Source organism: Hydra vulgaris, chromosome 10, assembly GCF_038396675.1.
Source record: "Hydra vulgaris chromosome 10, alternate assembly HydraT2T_AEP".
NCBI lineage: Eukaryota > Metazoa > Cnidaria > Hydrozoa > Anthoathecata > Hydridae > Hydra > Hydra vulgaris.
This window is the reverse complement of record NC_088929.1, coordinates 9,152,886-9,171,900: the sequence shown is the minus strand read 5'-3', so window position 1 is coordinate 9,171,900 and position 19,015 is coordinate 9,152,886. Positions and strand designations below refer to the sequence as shown.

The window sequence follows — 19,015 nt, the reverse complement described above, 5'->3', positions numbered from 1 at the left end:
AAACAAAAGTTAACAGATCATGTACTCTGGCGTACTCCAGGCCAATCTTATCCAAAAGTTCAATGGTGTTGTTTTTCAATAATGTCCAGAAAATTCTGGACATAATTGAAAACTCTGCAAACCACTTTACTTACCATCTTGAGTAAACCACTTACCTATGTTACTAATGCCTTGACACTAAAATGGAAGTTGTCAGAAACCAAACTTACATGTACAAGGGTTAGTGTGCTGATAACATTTACCTATGAAAAAGATTTATTATGTTGAGTTTAATTTTTACTACATAGGATCCAAGTAAATATGAGGAGGTAGAAGAAGAAGAGGAAAATGAAGAGGATGCAGATCAAGAATCAGGTAAAAACAGTTACCTTATAACCACTTTTTTTTCAAATGCAATCTTTACATTAATTTTTTTATGATTTATTTTCTAGGTATTTAAATATAGAGATAGCTGAATGCTTAAAATATATATGAGTAACAAAAAAATTTAACTGATTTTAATTTCGAACTTATGCTAAATTAATATTATCTTTGTTTCCTTAGTAATGCCATGTTCTACTTTGATTTTTGATGGGTTGAAAACACTTTTTTTTAGAAAAAAAGAGTTTTTTGTTTTTTTCATACTATTGCTCTTTTCTCACTTGCATCTAGGCCTGTAAATCAAGCCGAACAAGCCAAGCTTGCCAGGGCTCGGCTTGGCTCGTTTACATATTAAGAGTGTTCAGGCTCGGCTCGAGCTTGTTTCGAACATGAGATTCTTTGTTCAAGCTCGACTCGTTAAGGATTAGTATTGTTTAGGCTCGGCTCGTTTTACATGTTGCTCGAGCTCGACTGGTTTAAAACTCGAAATAATTATTGTAACCTGTTAGTTTAAAGCTCGTTTAGTAAATAAAAATTGTTTGTTAAAGGCTGGTCTGTAAATAATGTAAATAAAGTCCAAGTCCATTATATTTTTATTATATACTAATATATATAATATCACAATTTTATTTATTACATATATATTATTATAATATAAATATATGTATATATATATATATATATATATATATTCGAGCTTTAATCGAGCCTATATGAACGAGCCTATGATGTTCAAGCTCGGCTCGTTTAATAAACGAGCCTAATTTTTTGTTCAAGCCCGGCTCGTTTACCATTCGAGCCGAACATGAACGAGCTCTTGTCGAGCCTATCGCCAAGCCGTTCACGAACACGAGCCAGGATTTACAGCCCTACTTGCATCTAACATGTGAATATGGGTTAAATATATATATTTTTATATATGGGTTAAATATATATTTTTTCAGTGTAATTTTGTTATTTTGTTGTATATAAATCCAGATTTTTAAAACTAAATTATTTATTATTTATTCTTTTTTTAGATTTTGAAGAAGTTAAGCCTAAGAATAAAGTTGAATCAGCAAAACCTGTAAATATAACTAAATTTACTTTTGTTGTGTGCTTCTTTAAATTTGAGTTTATTTTTTATTTTTAAATAATTTAGCCACGTGATGATGATGACGATAGTGATGATTTTTTTGGAACTGATTCAGATGAGTCAAGTTCTGATGACGAGCTCCCAGAAGGTGGTCGTCGGCAATGGGGTGCATGGATGTTTTTAAAAGATGCCTCTTCTAAAGATGATAAAAAAAAAGAAAAACGAATCAAAAAAGAGCGCCCAAAAGAGACGAAGACTGTTCAAGATGATGGTTGGACAGAAGTCTCAAAAACATCAGAAAAAATGAGAATGTTATTTCCAAAAGATACTGAAATTAATCATCATGTAATTTTGAAGAAATTCCATGAAATTCTTGCTGTGCGAGGAAAAAAGGGGACTGACCGTTCTGAACAAGTTGACTATTTTGTACAGCTTAAGAATATAAGTGAACAACATAATCTTGGTCCAGCTCTTTGTTTGAAGCTTTTGTTTAACATTGCATCAGCTATAGTTGACTCTTCTATGGGAACAGATATTGCACTTAAAACAGATATGTGGAACAGGTATGATTTTTGATCTTTGAGTCTTATAAAGGCTTCTATAAATCCTAGAATTGAAATCCTGTATGGTCTTTCCCTCTGATACTAACAACAATTTAGATGAGTTTTATATTTTTAGACTTTTGGATACTGCAAAGGAGATATATAGTCTAATAGCAGCCAATCCAAATATACTTTTCAATCAATCTGAGTATGAAAATATTGAGGTATTTAAAAAAATATATTTCTAATTTTGTTGCTTATATTTATATTAATACATGAGTAAATAAATGTGGAATTAATGGTAAATAAATAGTAAGAATAAATTAATCAAATTTTTTTTCTAAACAAAAATGTTTTAAATAAAAATAGAGAACTATATAAAGAAAAATAAAATAACATGGTTCTAGATTTATAAATAAAATGGTTTATTGAATAAAAGTGACATTAAGGTTTTACGAGTTCCCTGTGAACCCTGGCATTCTGGTTTATAAATTCCACAAGAGGTATGTTTTTTTCTTATCTTTTTTTAAGCTACAGTTAACTTGCTGTTACAAGTAAATGAGCTGTTGCTTGAAGTGAAAAATGATTCCTTATTCAAAATGAAAGGATACTTTTTATCTTATAAAGTTTTTAGCACTTTTGGTGTATTTTTTTAACTTATTAGCCATTTTATTTGGATTTTTCCCCCTAAAATGATTAAAGTAAATGGTTATTTTTTTAAGTCCATTGTTCCCAGTTCACCTCTACTTTGTTTCACCTTTGTTCACCACAATTTATAAGTCAGTAGACTGTTAACATTTAAGAAAGTGTTTGTCAGCAAAGTTTTTTCTCTTAGTAATTTTCTTTAAAAAATTTACAATACAAATTGCAAATAGAATATTATTTCAGTTTAAAATAAAAACTTCTACATAAAATTCTATTTACAGAATAAAAAGTTATGAAACCTGAAAAAAAGTCCAATTTTTTATGTTTAATGTGTTAATTAAAATTGAATTATAAATAAATAATAAATACCATTCAAAATAGTAAAACGAATGCATTTAAGTTCATTACACATTTTATATTTTTTTTTTTTTTTTTTTTTTTTATACAAATTAAATTTTAATTTTAGGATAAAACTCAGCAATATCAACTTCTTGAAGACCCTATAACTTTACTTGAGCGTCTTGATAATGAATTCACCAAAATACTTCAAAATTGTGATGGTCACTCAACAGAATATATTCAAAAGTAAATTATTTAATATGATCCTTAAATTTCACACCAGCAATAAAAATGGTTGTTTTTACACAAATATGGAATTTTTTTAATTAGATTAGTATTTTGCTTAACTACTTAACTAATTACTAAATTTTAATTAATTGTTTTAGATTAAAAGATGAACTTGAAATTGTTTCACTTATTGATCAAGTGATCCAACACCATGAAAAACATCCTTCATCACCAGAAACATTAAGTCGACTATATTTACTTAGAATTGAACACACTTACTTTAAAGTAGATTTAAAGCAGTTGAAGGAAATTCAATCACAAATTAAATTAGTAGAAGTAAAACGTCTAAATGAAGAACAAGGTGTTGCAAGTGAGAAAGTTGAAAGTATTAAAGTTGATGGACCAACTACAGTAGAAGACAGTAAAGATGATCATGACTCTTCTCTTATGTCTCGAATGTGTAAATATATTTACTCTAATGGATCAGATAGAATTCGAACTCGTGCTATGCTTTGTCACATTTTTCATCATGCTAAGCATAATCGTTGGTTCGAAGCTCGAGATTTGATGTTAATATCTCATTTACAAGAAAATATACACCATTCTGATATCCCAACTCAGGTTTTTTTTTCTATTTGCACAGTACAGCTAATAATAATAATGTATACATACATACATACATACATACATATATACATACATACATGCATTCATACCACACATACATATATACATACATACATAAATACATACATGTGCACTTGAAAATTTAGATATTATACAATCGTACTATGGTACAACTTGGATTGTGTTCGTTTCGTCATGGAATGATTAAAGATGCTCACAATGCTTTACAAGATATACAATCTACTGGTAGAGCAAAAGAGATGCTTGCTCAAGGACTTATGAATCTTAAGAATACTGAGCGTACACCTGAACAAGAAAAAATTGAAAAGCGAAGAATGGTATAAATGATTTTTGATATAAATTATTTAGCTTTTCTTGCTATATAAAAATCAGTTTATTGTAATAACATAAATGCATAAACATTCTTTTTTTTTTTGTACCAAAAAAGTTTATTTTAATATGTTAAAAATTAAAACAAAACATTCATAAAAATAACTGTAGTTTGGTTTTCAGCTCATTGTCAAAATGAGGTCATTCAAAATTTATTTGAGTGTCATTTATAATTCATATTTTTTTAAATATTTTAATTTTTTTATTTTTTTATTTAACTATTAAAAATATGCTAAATTCTTAAAAGTTATTTTGTTTTTATTTTTAGTTTGTTCAATAAATTAAACTATTTGCAGTATTGATTTATTTTTTCACATGTTTTTATCCATATTGGTAATTAATTCAACATAAACAATGCAGTAAAAACTAATTCTATTACTTTTTTTTTCTTCTAGATGCCATTTCACATGCATGTAAACTTGGAATTAATTGAATGCGTTTTTCTTACTTCAGCTATGTTGCTTGAAATTCCAAATATGGCTGGTACTCAATTTTATTAATTTATTTATGTTGTTTATTTTTTTAAAATTTATTAGTTTGTTAAGGTTAATTGTTCAAGTTTTTTTTTTTTAAGCTAATGAATACGTCTATAAAAGAAGACCAATAAGTAAGAGTTTTCAAAACCAGTTGCGTCATAGTGAGAAGCAAGCATTAGTAGGTAAAAATTAAAGAAGACCTACTCTTTTTTAGACTTTAATGTGTTGGTTATAGTTGGATTTTTTTTTATAAGTATTTTATAAATTTTTTTATCTATTTTTTTGAAGGGCCTCCTGAAAGTATGCGAGAGCACATAGTTGCAGCGTCAAAAGCAATGAAGGTTGGTGATTGGAAAAAATGTAGGGATAATATTTTAGCTGTCTCATGCTGGGAACTTTTTCCAAATTCCGATGCTGTTAAAAGCATGATTACAAGGTTAAGTGTTTATTCTATAATATAAAAAAATTTATTTTATTCAGTGTTTAGAGAGTCTTATTACAGTGTTTTCTAATTAATTGTTTTTTTTTTATAATTTTTGGTAATTTTGTTGTTGAGTTTTATAAAATCTTAAAATTAAAGTGCATTAGTATTTAATAAGAGTGTTCAATTTTCAGGTAAATTTTTTGTACTTAAAAAAATATTATATGAGAAAAATATAATTAAAAACTAATATTTTTTTTTTAGAAAAATCCAGGAAGAGAGTCTTCGCACATACTTATTTACATACAACAAGGTTTACGATTCAATAAGGTTATTAGTTTATTTTGTGCTTATTAATTTTATTATATCACTAATAATGTTTTAAATATGGATACTTTAAGTGTTTTCACTAAGTATACAAAATCTTGATTATAAAAAAAAGTTAACTCATTCTTTTTGTAGTATGCACAGTCTAGCTCAAATGTTTGATCTTCCATCTTCAGTTGTCCATAGTACTATTAGCAAGATGATCATTAGTGAAGAATTACAGGTTTATATATAATGAATGTTTTATTTTTAAGTGTTTTATATTGATTTCTATAAAATTCTATATTTAAAGTTTTTTATGAATAAGATCCTCTATTTGCTGAAAAGTTTAAAATCTGAACATATATCTCTGACTTTTTTTCAAATGTTTGCTATTTTATTTTAAATATAGGTTGAATAGATGTGTAATAGATATGTAAGTAATAGATAGATAGTTGATAACAATAATGTAATAATAATAATAAGTAAGTAATAGATGCATTAGTTCATAACAATGATGGTAGTTAATAACTAAATAAAAACAAAAATAATTGATAACTAAGTTGTTAAAGCTAAAAATAAATATGTATTAGTATGAGTAAGTATTTATAGAACACAATAACCAAGGAAAGTTACGATCCTAAGTATAATAAATATATTTAAAAGAGATTACTCTATTATATATTCTGAATCTTTTTTTTTTTTATTTAAACAATGTGAAGTTTTTTTCTAGGTTTATCTAGGCCATTTATCACTGCAATATTTTTGTTCTCCTATTGAAATGACATTTCACTAGTTCTTAAATTTTGAGCATTTATTAGAAATATTTGACAAGTTCTTTAATTTTTAATTTAATAATATTGATAATTATGTCTATTGAGTTCAAATTGATAAGTTTTGATAATTTGCATATGGATATTAAGATAATAATTTTGTTGTATTTTGCATTTGGATTTTCATAACTAAATGGTTAAAATGTCGATACCCATTCCAATTAGAACCTATTAATAATAACTGACAAATCATATCAGCTTTGAATTTTGATTTTGAATAAATTAAATCGTTTGAATGTTGGCAATCAACAATGGCGTAAATGTGGGTACTATGCCAAATGTGAAAACTATGCCACTAGAGAAAGGCTGTCTTTGTTTCGTTAAAAATAAATATCTCCAAGTTACATTTAAAAAAATATAATTTAACGTATGCGGCATTAAAAAATTTAAAATAAAATTTTAAATTTTAAAATGTTTTTCATTTAACTATTTCAATTTTAAAAACTGACCAGATAATACACTTTTTTGCAATCTTTAGCAATAGTTATTCAAATTTAAAAATTAAAGAAGCAAATATACTCAAAATTCTGATTTAGCCATGCAAAATATATTTAATAGAAATTGTTTTGTGAAATATGTAAGGTTCACAAAACCAATTTCATTAAATATACATGACTAAATAAGAATACTGAAAATATTTGTACCCAATGAAAAGTTTAGTAAATAAATGCAGTTAATTAAACTTTACAGTTAAGTAATACAAAATAATTTTTTAAACAGAATCTTAATAAGGATAATAATCATTTACTAACAATAACAGGATTTATAACAAAGGTTTAATAATCATTTAATAACAATAAATATAATAAGTATAACACAAAACTAGTTTATAGCAATAGAAACCTTAAAACATAGGAAATATTTATTCATATTTTTAATGTGAGTCTGGGAAAAAATATGAAATAACTTAAGAAATATTTTAGTCGCTTACGATACAAAAAAAAAAAATTATATTAAGTAACACGTTCTTTCATAACCTTTGATGGGAAAAAAAAGTCTATAATTTAAAGAAAAAAAGAATTTCTAAATTTCTTATCAAAATTCTACAATGATGTCATATATTAAACTAAAACTCTTCGGAATTAAACTAAAACTCTTTGGAATTAAACACACGTAAATAAATTATAATGTCATGATGATTGGGATGTATTATTGACATTTTAAATTTGTAATATTGCAATGTGTTGATATGAATGTATATACCGAACTTATGAGATGGTATTGAAAGTTTGGTTTAACTAGCTGCTCTCATATGAAATAAAATATCCTATGCTAATTTTTATTTTTATTATTTGAAATAAAATATTTTATTTTTTATTCAAAATAAAATATTTATTTTATTTTTTATTCAAAATAAAATATTTATTTTATTTTTTATTCAAAATAAAATATTTATTTTATTTTTTATTCAAAATAAAATATTTATTTTATTTTTTATTCAAAATAAAATATCAAATAGTTTTTATTTTTATTATATTATTTTCACAACGATATGAGATATGATTGTTTAAGGCTTAGGTTGCAGAGTTTAGGCAATTTTAGGGTATATTAAATTAATTTATAAACCCTATTTAAATAAATAATAAAATATTTTTCTTGTAAATACATGACTGCCTGCTTAAACCTTAGTCAATATAGTACAATCCACTGCACCTATCCCTATTTAAGTTAGTTGATGTATGACACTCTGTTTGTGCTCTTTCTGTCCATTTATTCACACTGATGCACTTATTTTAGAAACTTTGAAAGATAAAAATAAATAATAAACATATCTATAAATAAACAGCAATAATAATTAAAAACAAAACTACTTCAAAATGAAATTTTTTTCCCAAAAAAAATTAAACAAAAGTACCCTGAGGAAGATGACTATTTTTTTTATATTTTTGTTCTTCTAATTTTATAATAAAATTTTTATCATGAAATAAATTTTTATGTGTAAGTTTGAAATAAATTTATTGTGTTTTGAAATTGCAACCAAGTATGTATAAGTATGATAATATTGCATTAAATATGATATGTTTTGTTGCAAGTTTTATTTTTGATTTTGTTTATGTTATTTTTTTTTTAATATGATAAGAGTTTTTGAATTATAAAAACAAATTTAAAAAATAGCTATAAGTGCAAAACTGACCCCCTCGTTCCAGCAAACTTTAGTAGAAAATCAGCATTTTTTTCACAAAAACAATATTTGCTTTAAAAGAAAAAGTCTTCTAATTTTAATTTAGGCAGTGCCCAGTTGGCGCTATCAAAAATGGTCTATAATAGCCCCTGTTAATTACTCCAAGAGCATTTGTATTTTCGTTTTTTTTCTGCATATTTTTAAAAAAATTTCATATAAAATTTTTCTGGAAAACATTTTCCAGATTTTTAAAATATGACCTGGATAATCTCTGTATGTTAAAATAGTGTAGTTAACTGCAAATCTTGTGCTCACCACAGCCATCTTAACTGAATTTAACTTGCAGCATCATCATGCTGTTTTCAAATGAAAATGATCATTGAGTATTTATATTCAAGGTTTCAAGTCAATCTTTAAAGATATGATAAAGTTTGCAAACACTTAAACAGAGAGCTTTGAGGAAAAAAAGAGAAGTTGTTTTCAATTGAGTGATAAAATAAAAAAGTTGTTTAGATTGAAACAACAATTACATAACTATTATGATAACAACAAAAAGAATACTTGTGCATTTTTTCGGAATTGTTCTTTTTAACTATCATTTTATTAACTGCTTCTATCAAGGGTTGCAATTACAATTGCTAACAAGCCAAGATAAGTTCATAAAATTATGGTAAATTTCTTATTCTTTTTTAAGTGTTATTTTACCTTTGTTAAAATCTTTTTAATTTTGAAAAACAAATTATAAAACAATTAATTTAATATAGCAAGTATGCTTTGTTGTTAATGCTATCAAGTAAGTAGTAAAAATATTTTGGTTATTTGTGATGGCAATCAAACAAATCAATCTTCAAAAATATGTTAAAGTAAAATGTATTATAAAATTTATTTTCTGCATATTGTCCTATCTAATGCAAAAGTAGAGTTATGAGATATTTAATCTTCCATTAAGTATGTATGCAGGTTTGGGGAAGGGGATTACCTACAAATGTATGAAAGTGTACAAAAGGTGGTGTAAAAAATAGCGATTATGTACACAGTTTAAACTTTCATTCATAAAACTTAATTATTTTTATTTAACAAAAGCATCAAACAAGTTTAATGTTATGTAATATAGAAGTGTCAAATTAACTTTTTTATAAGTGTCAAATTAACTTAAGTTTTTTTGTTTTTTTGTTTTTAATGTTTTGAAAATTAATGCATTGGGGAAGGGGGGGGGCTTATTTTGATTTGTTGTAAATAATGCATAGATAAACAGTGGGGGGTTGTTGAGAGTATGCATGTGTGTACAACAGGAAAGAGGGTCTTAAAGTGGTTTTACTGCAATTTAACACTTAAAGTGGTTTTACTGGATTTACACTTTATGGATTCCCCAAAGCCCCCTTCTGCCTAATCTGTTTATAACTGTAAATTTTTTATATTAACCTAACTATTTAATTAATGTTAAATTACTGTATTTAATTATTATTATTTGAGTTTGAACATTTTAAGTGGTTTTTTTAATTTTATAGGCATCTTGGGATGAACCCACTGAAACTCTTGTCCTTCATCATGGTGCTGAACCAACATACTTACAGAGCTTAACTTTGCAGTTGTCAGATAAGGTAACTTTCAGGATTTAGAATTTTGAATTTTGAAAATTTTTCCTTGCTACAGGAAAATTCTTTGTATGATAAAATATAGAAAATTTAAAACATTAAAAGATGTTTTTAAGTAATATGTATTTTGGTTTTTTTTTTTTTTTCTTTCTTTCTCCTTTCTTGCTAAAACCAGTTGATTCTTTATTAGGTACACCAAAACATTTTGGACCATAAGTCAAAAGTTAAATTTGACTTGCAGGTTCAGGACTTGCAAGAAAACTATGATAATGTATATATAATACTATGATAATGCATATATATAGTATCTGTTATGAGATCAGCTTATAAGAACTGCTACATTTTTCATGAGCTGTGGCTAATCGAAAAAGCTTTGAATCCTAGTACAACATTGATTTTCGGGTTTAGTTTTCTAGTTAGCAGTAATTGATCGAACTGTTTTCTTGCATTTATATTGTCTTTGAGGATGTAAGGTTAATGCATTGACGCAACATTAATTAAGCCTCCGCTTATGCAGATAATAGGAATGAAACAAGTTGTTGGCAAATTGTTAAGCAACTACCACAGATCTTTTGAGAACTGCTTTGCCAATACTTCAAGTGAATTTGTTTCATTATTTTTAAAGGAGTAACTACTGTACAACTTTGATTTTCTTCATCAGTCCTATTAAGTAATTCACTGACCTCAAAGTCACTCAGTTTTTTATCTTTGGTTAACCTTTTTCTAAAATCTTTGCTTAGTCTTGCTTCTTGGTCTTTTAATAATTTTAAAATAAATAAGTGGTAATGTTATGTTTTCTGCTTTTCTGATCTTGATAAAATATCTAATCCATTTTGATTTTTGTGATATCAGTAGTGGTTCATATGCGTGTTTAGCAATAAGATCTCACAAAGTTGTTCAATTTCTTCACAAAACCACAATTTTTTTCTTTTCCAGCTTTAACATTTCGACTTATTTACTCAGCTTCTTTTTTTTTTTTTTGCCAATATTCTTGTAAGCAATGAAACCTAAAATTATCTTGCTGGTGTAAAATTGACTTTTGAAAAGGAAAAAAAAATCAGAGTATCTTACTAGCAAATGATTTTTTTTGGTATTTGATAGCAGTTTGATAAACTTCTATTGCTTATAAAGCACATGGTTACTTTAACAAATTTAAAGTTACTTTTGGATACATACTGTAACGGTTAGAAATGCTGGTAAAATGTCATACATATGATATATATTGCTTAAAAGAAATCAATGCATTAATTAAAAAACTGTTTTTCTGCAAGTGTGTTTAACTAAATGAATGGCTTAACCTTATTTTTTATTATAGACCTAAAATTTATGAGATCGCCTAAATCTACTGAATTTAACATTAACGAGCTACATTTTTTATTGGTAAATTACCAAAAATTAAATATGTCAAATGTGCTTTCACATCGTGAAATGTCTAAATAAAGTAACTTGTTGGTTTATAATAAACAATTAATTTGCAATTAAAAAGTATTAAGGTGAAATTAAAAATTGTAAAAGGTTCGTAAAAATTGTTTTGCTTTTTTTTAATTTGTTGTTTAAAGTCAAATTTATTCTTTAACTGTAGATAGCCTATTAAAAAACTTTATAATTGAAAACGCTTCCTAATAATTAAAAGAACGGTATTGATTAGTTTTATTGATTTGCTATATTTGGATGGTGTTGAACACAAGTGAATCAATCTTGAAATAGTTTTCAGAAAAATGGTAAAATTTTTGCCGAATAAATTGCCAATAAATAAGTTGGTTTCTTTGTCACAGAATGACGCTCACATATGATTTTTACAAAATATATAGTGTGTTTTGGTTCCATTAGAATATAAACTAAAATTTAGAGCAAAGTTGACGCTGGTTCCCTTGTATTTAACACCATTCATGTATAAAGGTTTGAAAAAATATAACTTTTTAAATTTTTGTTATTAATGCTTCTTAATTGTTAATGCTATTTGATGCTTATTTTGTCATTAGTTGAATACGTTAGTAGAACACCATGAAAGAATACTCGATTTTAAGTATGGACCTATCTTCAATAAAGATGTACGAAAACCAGATAGTCGCAAACCAAGAAATGATAGTAAGTTGAGCTCTGCGCAGCCTTATGCATCTGAAATGTATCCTCGGAAAGTGGCACAGAAAAGTTTTTAAATTAATAAACAAATATGTTTGTGCTTAAAAAGAAATATTTTGAAAAAAAACATAAATGACTTATATTTATTTAGAGTGATATAAGTATTTTAAAATCTTTTTCCTGATCCCTTTTCTATTCACAAGAAATACTTGTTTATTAAATGGCCAAGCTAAGTTATTATTTATATTATTAATTTGTGATAATATGTTATATATTTTTATATATGACAAAAACTTAAACATTTAACTTAAGATTCTCAGGAGTTTTATGAATAGTATGTAAGTTATAGAATTATATTCTTTTTTGTTTAGCGTTATTTAAGTAGGTTTGTAGTGATGTTTTGTTGACTATTAAAATTGATAAACCCTGCTTCTTCGTATATCGTTGAAGTCAAAGGTTTTGAGTATGTGACGTCACTTTGTAGCAAAAAAACAAACTAGAAATTTATTTCATATAAATAGATTTTATTTATACTTTTTTTAGAAAAATTACCTCAATTAAAAAAGTATGATATATTTTCATTAGATATTTTAATAAATACTAAATACATCAATTGCTAAGTTATTTCTTTAAAACTTTTTTAAATTACCATTGTAATGAGTACAAACTCTGACTTGTGAAATGATATATTTGTACCAGTTTTATTTCTTTCTGTGCAGTTGTATGCATCGTAGTTAAAATTATAAAATAAATGCAAAAGCAAATGTGAACTGCGCAAAATATTTTTCAGCTTCACTTTTTGATTAGCGATATGTAGCTAAGGCTGCGTCTAGTTTTTAACGTTATTAAGTTGAATTGTTATCAACGTTACTGGTTACAGGTTTCACTTATCGCCGATATTTTGAACTGCTTTTATTTTAAAGCAAAACGTTAAAGCCCGTGCTATATTCGCGATAGCTGTGGAGTTGATTCAAAATTTTTACTAAAGCAAAAGACGATTGAAATAAATAACTTTTAAAAAACTTAAAATGATTGAACTAAATGACTTAAAAAGCGAAATAAGAGAAAAATCAAGGCATTTTTTATTATTGTTCTATAAAACTTAAAATTTTTTTGGTGTTTAAACTATTGTTAAATTATTCATTAGAAATTAAGAAATTGTCTTCTACTTTAGTAGAAAATTAGGTAATTTATTCTTTTACTTTAATTATAATCATTGTTTATTTTAGATCGCTCTAGTAATCAACGACGAAGTGTTCAAATTTAATTTTTACAATTCTTTGTATTCTTTATCTATAGTATCTAGTTATATCAAGAAATCTTGTTTAGTTTTATATTAAGTTATTTACTTAATTTGTTGGCTAAAACAAAATTTTAAACATCAAGTAATCCATTTATTATATATAATTATTACTCTTTATATAGTACTTTCATTTATTTTGGCTGTAATAATTATATTTCATGAGAAACTACTACTTTTCTGAAATCAGCTGTATACAAAAATAACAATTCCGTTTTAATGAAAAGCCATTCTATAGCATATGCGCAATTGATTATTCCGATAAGATGTGATGTGCTCGTTACAAAAACAAGTTGTACGTTTGTTTCTAAACAAAAAATGGTTAAGAAACGAATTTTCTTTTTAATCTTTTAAATCTTAAGAACAGAACACAGTTGATTACCACAAACAAATTTTTTTATGCTAACGAGAAACCTGTAAATATAAGAATCTCTCAAAGATCTTTCCTTAGCTGCTTTTTTAGTATTCATCATCTTTTTTAGTATACATTAATGAACTTAACGCCGGTATTGATGTTTCTACCTTATGAAACTAATCTGCTAATGACGAAATATTCTATTGACAACAGCATACAAAAACGAAGAAGGCTATACTTTTTGTTGTTTTTTACTACTGTTGTTGTTGAAACTGGTAGACTACTAATAAAATAAGAATTGTATTTTAGACATTAAATTGATTAAAATCTGCTTTTAAATGATAAAATTCAACAATTTGACAAATTCGGTTCCGTAAACCCCTAATACCGCCATTTTGTTGCGGTGTCAAAAATATTTGTGCTATTAGACCGGATGAATAAAAAAGAAATTGCTTTTACTCAGTAATTGGTCAGCTTTACGTGATTAAAAGCCTTAGAATTTAAGCCCAAATTTTTATTCTCGTTTAAGCTGAACAATTACTCTAAAAACGCTAATGCTTTTTTTATTCACCCGGCCTATTAATTTGAAATTTTCTTTATTTACTATTTAATTAAGAACCAAAACCATATTTTGTTACAGTATATAAACATTTTTTTTATATAAGAAAAACACTTAAAGATTAAATTGGATTATCATGTCATTAAAGTAATAGGGGATATCTATTACAACAAAAAGAACAATTCCTAAAATCTTAATGGAAATCGGTTAAGAAAATTTAGAGATATTCATAAAATTTTAGGTAAATAAATATCAAGCACATACAAACTAAAATTATTATGCACCATAACAAATTAACTACTGTACTACTTTGATCAAAAAGTAAGGTGAATTTTTTTATAAAATGAAAAATCTTTATTTATTCTTCCAAATCTGTATCTTCCCCCTCAAAATAATTCCCCCCCGGCCCCAATGCACTTTTGCCAACGTTTTATCCAGTCTTCGAAGCGTGCCGAAAAGTCCTCGGTAGGGATAGCCTTCAATGCGCGTGCCGATTCACGTTGGATCTCTTCAATGGACTCAAAACAATTTCCCTGGAGTGGTCTCTTGAGCTTTGGGAACAGCCAGAAGTCACACGGTGCTGAGTCGGGCGAATACGGTGGTTGTGGAGCAACATGGGTAGAGTTTTTGGCGAAAAACTCACGAAGAACCAGTGCTGTGTGCGAAGGCGCATTATCGTGGTGCAAAATCCAAGAGTTATTGGCCCATAATTCCGGTCTCTTTTTGCGAATAGCTTCACGCAAACGTCGCATAACGCTTAAATAATATTCCTTGTTGACAGTTTGGCCAGTTGGAAGGAATTCGTAGTGCACGACACCACAATAATCAAAGAAAACAGTCAACATGACCTTGATTTTTGAGCGACTTTGACGTGGTTGCTTCGGTCTCGGCTCGCCTTTTTCACGGTATTCACTCGATTGGTCGGTTGTTTCAGGGTCGTATGCGTAGACCCAAGTCTCATCGCCAGTAATAATTTGTTTGTAGACGTCTTGATAGTCAGAAAGCATTGCTTCACACGTTTTAACGCGACGCTCTTTTTCAAAGAAATTGAGAAATTTCGGCACCAAACGTGATTTGAGTCTTCTGAGGCCCAAATGATCCTTCAAAATCGCTTGCACCGACCCAAATGATATTCCAACCATGTCAACAAAGTCTCGAATGGTTAACCGACGATTTGCAAGCACCAATTCTTTGATTTTGTTGATGTGGCGATCATCAATTGTAGTCGATGGTCGTCCGGAGCGTTCCAAGTCATCAACACGTTCTCGGCCTTCTTTGAAGTCTTTGTACCACTTGTAAACATTTTTTTGAGACATCGTCTCTTTACCGAAGGCTTTTTGCAACATTCGATACGTTTCAGCAGCAGAAATATCATTCCGCAAACAAAATTTAATAGCACTTCTTTGCTCAACAAAATTAGACATCGTGAAAATCGCCGAATGCACTTTTGGTACTTCAGAAACAAGCGTAAACAAAAAAAAATAATTATGAGTTTGACATTTGGCGCAAATGTTAATGACATTCCTACCAACTTAAAAATAAAAAAGATTGGACGATTCGAATAAGGCGGGAAGTTTAAATTAAAAATTCACCTTACTTTTTGATCACAGTAGTATGTTCATTATAATTTTTTTTTAAACGTATTTTCAGAACTTCAGCTTCGGTATTCATGCTAGTTTCTGGTGTGTAACTGTAATAACGCAGTTACATAGCCGAATACTAACATTACACAGCTAAACACTAACAATTGAGGAACCCATCTGCATAACGCGCTAAGTCACAAAAATAAAAATTTTGAGTTGGTTCTATTTCCAGATTCTATGTACTAAAATCTATCATATAAATAGATTTTAAACTAATTAAAAAAATTTTTTGTTTTAAAAGTAGACAGAAAATTTTAATTTCTGTTAATGCGCAACTATGAGTAATTAAGTTTTGTGTCGTTTTCTCAAAATCAATTTATTCGGATATCGGAGCGTTTTGCAAATCAGAAATTATATCAAAATGGCTCTTCGATTATAGTTATAATTTTTTAAAAAAATATTTATTCTCATTAATAAACATAAAAAGCTCATTGCTGCTGGTTTGCTTAAATTTTTTGTAGAATAAAACTTCTGGTCATAAGCAGAACTATTATTTTCATTTACAAAGTCATTGTTTACAACTTTTACAGAAGATTAACAGCTGGAACTGAATGTACGCATGTTCATTTTTTATTTTATTTTCTAGTTCATGCAAATTAGTTACACTTTCTTCAGCTGCAATGTTTGATTTTGGTTTCGTCTTAAGCTTTTGTGAGTCTCTTCATAGAGTTTCTTAATATATCTTATTTCTATTGTCTTTTTTTCCAATTACTGCAAGTATTATTTAATCAAAGTGATAAGATAAATGTAGAATGGTACAGAAAACAGCAACTATAAGTAGAAGCTTGTCTAGCGACGGAAAAGAATTTTATTTTTATGTAGCGTTGCTACATAAAAATAAAAAAGTTGCTCATCCAGCTTTGTTACAAAATGATTTTTAATGATGTCAGCTTTTTTTTTCCTCGAAATTCGTATTTAACTCGAAATTCATATTTAATTATATTACTTTAAAAATTTATAATTGAAAAAATGTTTTTTTTGTTGTTGTTGTTGTTGTTGCTTTTTAATAGTGTCCTAACACACTTAACTAATTAATTTTAACTAACTAAATTAAAAATTAAAGATAATTTTTGGCTTGTTGACGCTAAAACTAGCGGATTTGACGTTTTACCATCAACACTTGCATAATTTTATCGTTGATTTCTTGCTGCTTGTTTCCTTATTTTTCTTGAAGCCATCAATGCTTTTAGCTTCTTACAATGTTTTTTGCGATTGCCTAAAATAGTTCAATAGGGTGTAATTCTGGGCAACTTAATGAATTTATGTCCTTGGCCACATAATTGGTTCCATTGTGTTGTTACCATAAAATTGTAAACTGTCTTTTGAATAATAAAAAGTTTCTTGACAATTTTTTTGTCTGTGAGATTTTATAAAAGAAAAATCTTTTTCAAACACTCCTTTAATTATATTTTATATTTACAGCTCCCGCAGTGGAAAAAGGTTCCTCAATCTTTTCGTTGATGTTTAGACTTATGTTGATGGAATATTTATGTTGATGACTTTTAGTTTTTGCAGGCAAAATAAATCTCTAGTTTTCCAGTTTTAATGATTTTAGTGTGAAGTTTGTTACAGTTCATGAAAGACTTAACAGTTTGACTACAATGAGCCCCACATAAACAAACCAACAAAGGAAAAGCTCACTAACAATTTCAAATTTTTCATTTCCATTTTTTGGTAATTTAAATTCAAATAATAAACGTTCTCAGAATTAAATCCCCATTACCTTAGTGGTTCTCGGTGACATAACATATGCAAAAAATTTTGGCATTAACGGATTTACGTAGAAGCCATATGAATTTTAATGGTCCTTTAATAATTCTTTAGCAATGAGTTTATCAAAGTTTTTTATCAATATATTGTAACAGGTTTAACTTAAAATTTAACAGCTTTAATGAATCAAAACATGTATGTATTCGAAATTTTATTAATTTAAATCTTAGCATAAATCTTTTACAAACAAGTAAAGAAAAAGAGAAATTATTTAAATTTTATTTTTAGCGGTCTCGGTGTGACCTCATTCGAGTTTGCGAGTTTTATTATTATAACATTACCTTATTTTGTTTTTATATACTTGTATAAAGATTCTAACAATAATAAAAAAATAAAAGAAAGTCGGATATGAAATATCTTTTTGTTAAATAAAAATATAATTTTCTTGATTTAAAACTTGTTTTATTAAAATTTTGACACATAAGATTTTCTCGAAATTTTTCACTTTCTGCTTTTATTGTAAGTCACATCATTAGGAGCAAGTTTAAATTTGCTCACAAGCTTTCGTACCCAATAAAACAAAATCTTTTCAAGTTTTTTTCAACTTCTACAGTTAACTCGTTTTCATTTATAACATAGCTTGGGCAAGTAATCAGTCGTCTTCATTAAAAAATTTATTGGTAATGTTTAAACTTCACAATAACATGCTTTCGTCATATTTTCAGCCACATTTCTGCTTAATTAATCACAGATGTTTAACCAGACATTCTATTAACAATTTTTACATTCCGTCAACAACAGTCAAAAAATGGAACTACTTAATTACTTGTCATGGTCCACGTCTGTGGAACTCGATCCTGAATAATGATATAAAATCTATAACCACAATTAAAGCTTTTAAAAAAACTGTGAAACAACATTTCTTACATCTAACCAATAAAAACATTTTTTTGTATTTTTAATTCGTTTTGTTATGTATTTATTTATCTTGTTAGATATTTACTAATATGTATGTGTATGTTTAACTCTTAAATATGTAAAAACTAATTTTATACTCAAATATTTTATAAAATTAAACGTCTTAGTAAAGTCAACTATTTCGCTACCTAAGGAGTAAGGTGATGAGATGTATTGTCTTCTGCTTGCTCCAGTCAGAATTTAAAGAATATATATATTTTTTTACAAGTACATTATAAAATATTTGTTTATTGACAAAATAATATATACAAATACAAAAAAAAACTTTTTTTATTTTCAGACCATTTTAATTTGCTTTATCATAACAATTTAAAAATATTCTTCATAAATTGATAAAGCTGTTCAAGACATTTAATTTTTGAAACTTTCAGTGATACCGAGTTTCAATGAATGAGAAAATCCCGGGAAAAATATCTAAAAACAAAATAC

General features: G+C 27.0%; 1 protein-coding gene across 2 annotated transcripts in view; it reads left to right on the top strand.

Moving 5' to 3' along the window:
• The window catches only part of LOC100197228 (eukaryotic translation initiation factor 3 subunit C), a 35,758-nt gene extending 22,398 nt beyond the window's left edge, over positions 1–13,360 (top strand). Inside the window, exons 7-21 of one of the 2 annotated variants that reach the window (XM_065807208.1) lie at positions 288–354; positions 1,380–1,426; positions 1,502–1,998; positions 2,114–2,201; positions 3,089–3,207; positions 3,348–3,810; positions 3,963–4,154; positions 4,602–4,689; positions 4,781–4,864; positions 4,971–5,118; positions 5,368–5,433; positions 5,566–5,653; positions 9,873–9,965; positions 11,942–12,047; positions 13,271–13,360. In XM_065807208.1, the coding sequence (XP_065663280.1) occupies positions 288–354; positions 1,380–1,426; positions 1,502–1,998; positions 2,114–2,201; positions 3,089–3,207; positions 3,348–3,810; positions 3,963–4,154; positions 4,602–4,689; positions 4,781–4,864; positions 4,971–5,118; positions 5,368–5,433; positions 5,566–5,653; positions 9,873–9,965; positions 11,942–12,047; positions 13,271–13,308 (2,184 nt within the window). In that variant the 3' untranslated portion in view covers positions 13,309–13,360. Of the gene's footprint in view, positions 1–287; positions 355–1,379; positions 1,427–1,501; positions 1,999–2,113; positions 2,202–3,088; positions 3,208–3,347; positions 3,811–3,962; positions 4,155–4,601; positions 4,690–4,780; positions 4,865–4,970; positions 5,119–5,367; positions 5,434–5,565; positions 5,654–9,872; positions 9,966–11,941; positions 12,393–13,270 lie in introns of those variants that run through there. The other variant, XM_065807207.1, reaches the window with a different exon arrangement.
• Positions 13,361–19,015: the final 5,655 nt, after the last annotated feature.